This window comes from Geospiza fortis, unplaced genomic scaffold, assembly GCF_000277835.1.
Source record: "Geospiza fortis unplaced genomic scaffold, GeoFor_1.0 scaffold55, whole genome shotgun sequence".
NCBI classification, from domain to species: Eukaryota; Metazoa; Chordata; class Aves; order Passeriformes; family Thraupidae; genus Geospiza; species Geospiza fortis.
The window spans coordinates 9257058-9259638 of record NW_005054308.1 but is presented as its reverse complement, the minus strand read 5'-3'; the positions used below and the strand labels follow the sequence as shown (position 1 = coordinate 9259638).

Below are 2581 nucleotides of genomic sequence, written 5' to 3'. Positions count from 1 at the left end.
CCACCCCTGCCATGTCTCCTCTGCCCCCAGATGAGCTGTTCCAAAAGGTGGCCGAGGACTATGTCAACTTCTCCGCCTTCCAGGTGATGACAGGTGAGTAGGCAGGACCTGTCCCTCCCCTGGCAGCCTTCCCTGTGCCTCTGGGTGCAGAGCATGAGCTCTGGGGGTCTGGCAGTGCTTCCCTTGGGGCTGCTGTAGCTCCACACCAGGGATTGTCTCACAGAGTTTGAGTTCCATCACAGCATCCTCCTGCCTGCTCAGGCCAGGCTCAGCACATCCACCCAGCTGGCTCATGGTGGCCTTTGGGAGCCAGGAGCCTTGCTGGGCTGCAGGACCAGGCCTGCCCAGGCATGCTCAGCCTGGCTGTGCCTCCTGCCCTGGGCTGGGCCGTGCTGTGTGAGCCGTGCCATGACCCTGAACCTCAGCACTTCTCCATGGGGCACCAAACCCTCCCCAGGGCACCTGCCAGGGCCCACACCTGGGACCAGCATCTTTGGTGGTGTGGACGTGCCAGCAGCCTGCTGCTCCTGCTCTCTTCCAGAGGACAAAGGTGTCAACCTGAGCCAGAGGAACAGTCCCTACTTCTACAGCTGCTGCCACCACTGAGCCCCCGTGCCAAAAGGGAATTGCTGCTGCTGGGCGGGCAGCTGGCGCTCACCGGACTCCTCCGGGTTTTTACCTGCTGTGTTTTAGCTGTTGGGCCTGCCTGCAGCCCAGCCTCCGGACTGCTCTCCTGGCACACAGAGCGGCACGGCGCTGCCGTGCAGTGCCAGGAACCATGGACTGTCACTCTGGGCACCCCCTCCCTGCCACCTGTGGTGTTTGTGGGAGCTGTGGTGGCCCAGCGGTGGCCAGTAACTTATTCTCTCAGAGATGCTCGATTCTTTGCAGATTTATTTAAGCGTCTTCTCTTGAGGTGTACAATGTAAATAAAACGCGTTGTGGTCTGAGCCGTACCCCCCTGCGCGCCAGGCCCTCAGGGCTCTCCCTTCCCTGCCTCCCCCCACTGAGCAAGACAAACCACAAGAGGACATCGAGAGTAAAGTTAAACTTTACTTTACAGTAATTTTTCTTCTATATACAAAGAATTACAGTACATGTTCTGGGAGCACCTGGGCAGGGCAACCCTCTTTTCATGATAAGTTTCACATACACAGCCAACAGTCTAAGGGGAGCAAAATGAAAGTAATCAATGGTCCAAGACTCTCCCCTCTCCCTCTTCTAAAAATAATATACATGCTGGAAATATGTAGTTTACTCTCACCTGCTCTGGCATTCCTTCTTACAACTGACAGACGACTCCTGGCCAGGGCTGAGCACCCCTTTGTCCCCCCTGCAGTGCTCTGGCGCTGGCCTCTGCCTTGGCTGGGATCCTTGACTCCTGATGTGCTTCCCTCTGCCTGAGTCTGCAGAACAGGACCCTCTGGGGGACTCCCATTCACCACCACCTCGTGGGCAGCAGACCTCAGAGGGGAAGGAAGGCAGCATGGGGCTGCTCACACCGAGGTTCTTCCCACAAGCAAACCTCTCATGGCTCCAGCACAACTTTTGCTGCTGCCATGAGTGGCCCCCCATGTCCCCGGGCAGTGAGGAAGGGGCAGTGGGCTGCCCCCCTCCCCAGGGCCCTCAGCTAGCTGGCAGCCAGGTCCCCAGCTGTGAGCACACAGTGCTGGAGGGTGGCAGGGGACATTACCAGCGAGGCATGGTGCCCAGCACGGTCTGTGTCTTGGGGGTGAGCAGGTTGGTGGGGCAGTGAGCTCAGCACACGGATGTGCAGGGCTGGGAGCGCCACTGCTGAAAGGCTTCCATGGCCCCTCGCAGGGAGAGCCACTCCCTGCCTGCCCCCCTGCTGCCAACACATCTCACATCTCACCTCCCACCCACACCAGCTGGGGCCACCCTCAGCTCCAGCCACGCTCCACCTTGAGCCTCCCCGTGCTTGCTGCTTTTCCTTTTAACAAGTTCCCAGTGTCTACAAAAAATACACAAAACCCAGTTCCTTGAAGTCAACAACTCGGAAACATCAGAAAAAGAAACAAAAACTGAAACCAGCTCAGTACCAAACGGACACGAAGAACATGCAGTAGCGGATGCCTGCTTGCTTCACGTGGCTCCACGGGCTCCCCACGGGGCTCAGTGGCACACTGGTTTAGTCTCAAAACCACCATAAACTGAAGGAACCGAGTCACTCCTTGTCCTGTTTCAGTCACACGTGCTGAAGCCTGGCCCCAGCTCCAAGGGGATGGGATCAGCTGGCCAAGAAGCCCCAGCCCGTGGGCCAGGAGCGTGAGTCCAGCCCTACTGTGCTAAGCTGCCAACGGTTTACAATAGCACCACAATAGCCCAAGGGCTTTGCCAAGGGCAAACATGATTAAAACTTTACCTTGAAATAGGCCATAGCAACACCCATTTCTCAGATTTCCCTAGGAGGTAGATTCAATGCTGTAGGGACTGTCCATCACTGCTGCTCCTCCAGCCCAAGCTCACACAATCTGCCCTGTTCCCCTGGCACCAAACTTTGCTTACATCACTTTTGTAGGACCTGGAGCAGGAATCTTGCATCCTCCCATCTCCTGCTAAG

The 2581-nt window shown here is 57.3% G+C and overlaps 1 protein-coding gene across 1 annotated transcript in view; it reads left to right on the top strand.

Annotated features, from left to right (window-relative positions):
- The window catches only part of RAB24 (RAB24, member RAS oncogene family), a 3083-nt gene extending 2127 nt beyond the window's left edge, over positions 1-956 (top strand). The window contains 2 exon segments of the mRNA XM_014312167.2: positions 31-93; positions 542-956. Of these exon segments, the coding sequence (XP_014167642.1) occupies positions 31-93; positions 542-606 (128 nt within the window). The 3' untranslated portion in view covers positions 607-956.
- Positions 957-2581: the final 1625 nt, after the last annotated feature.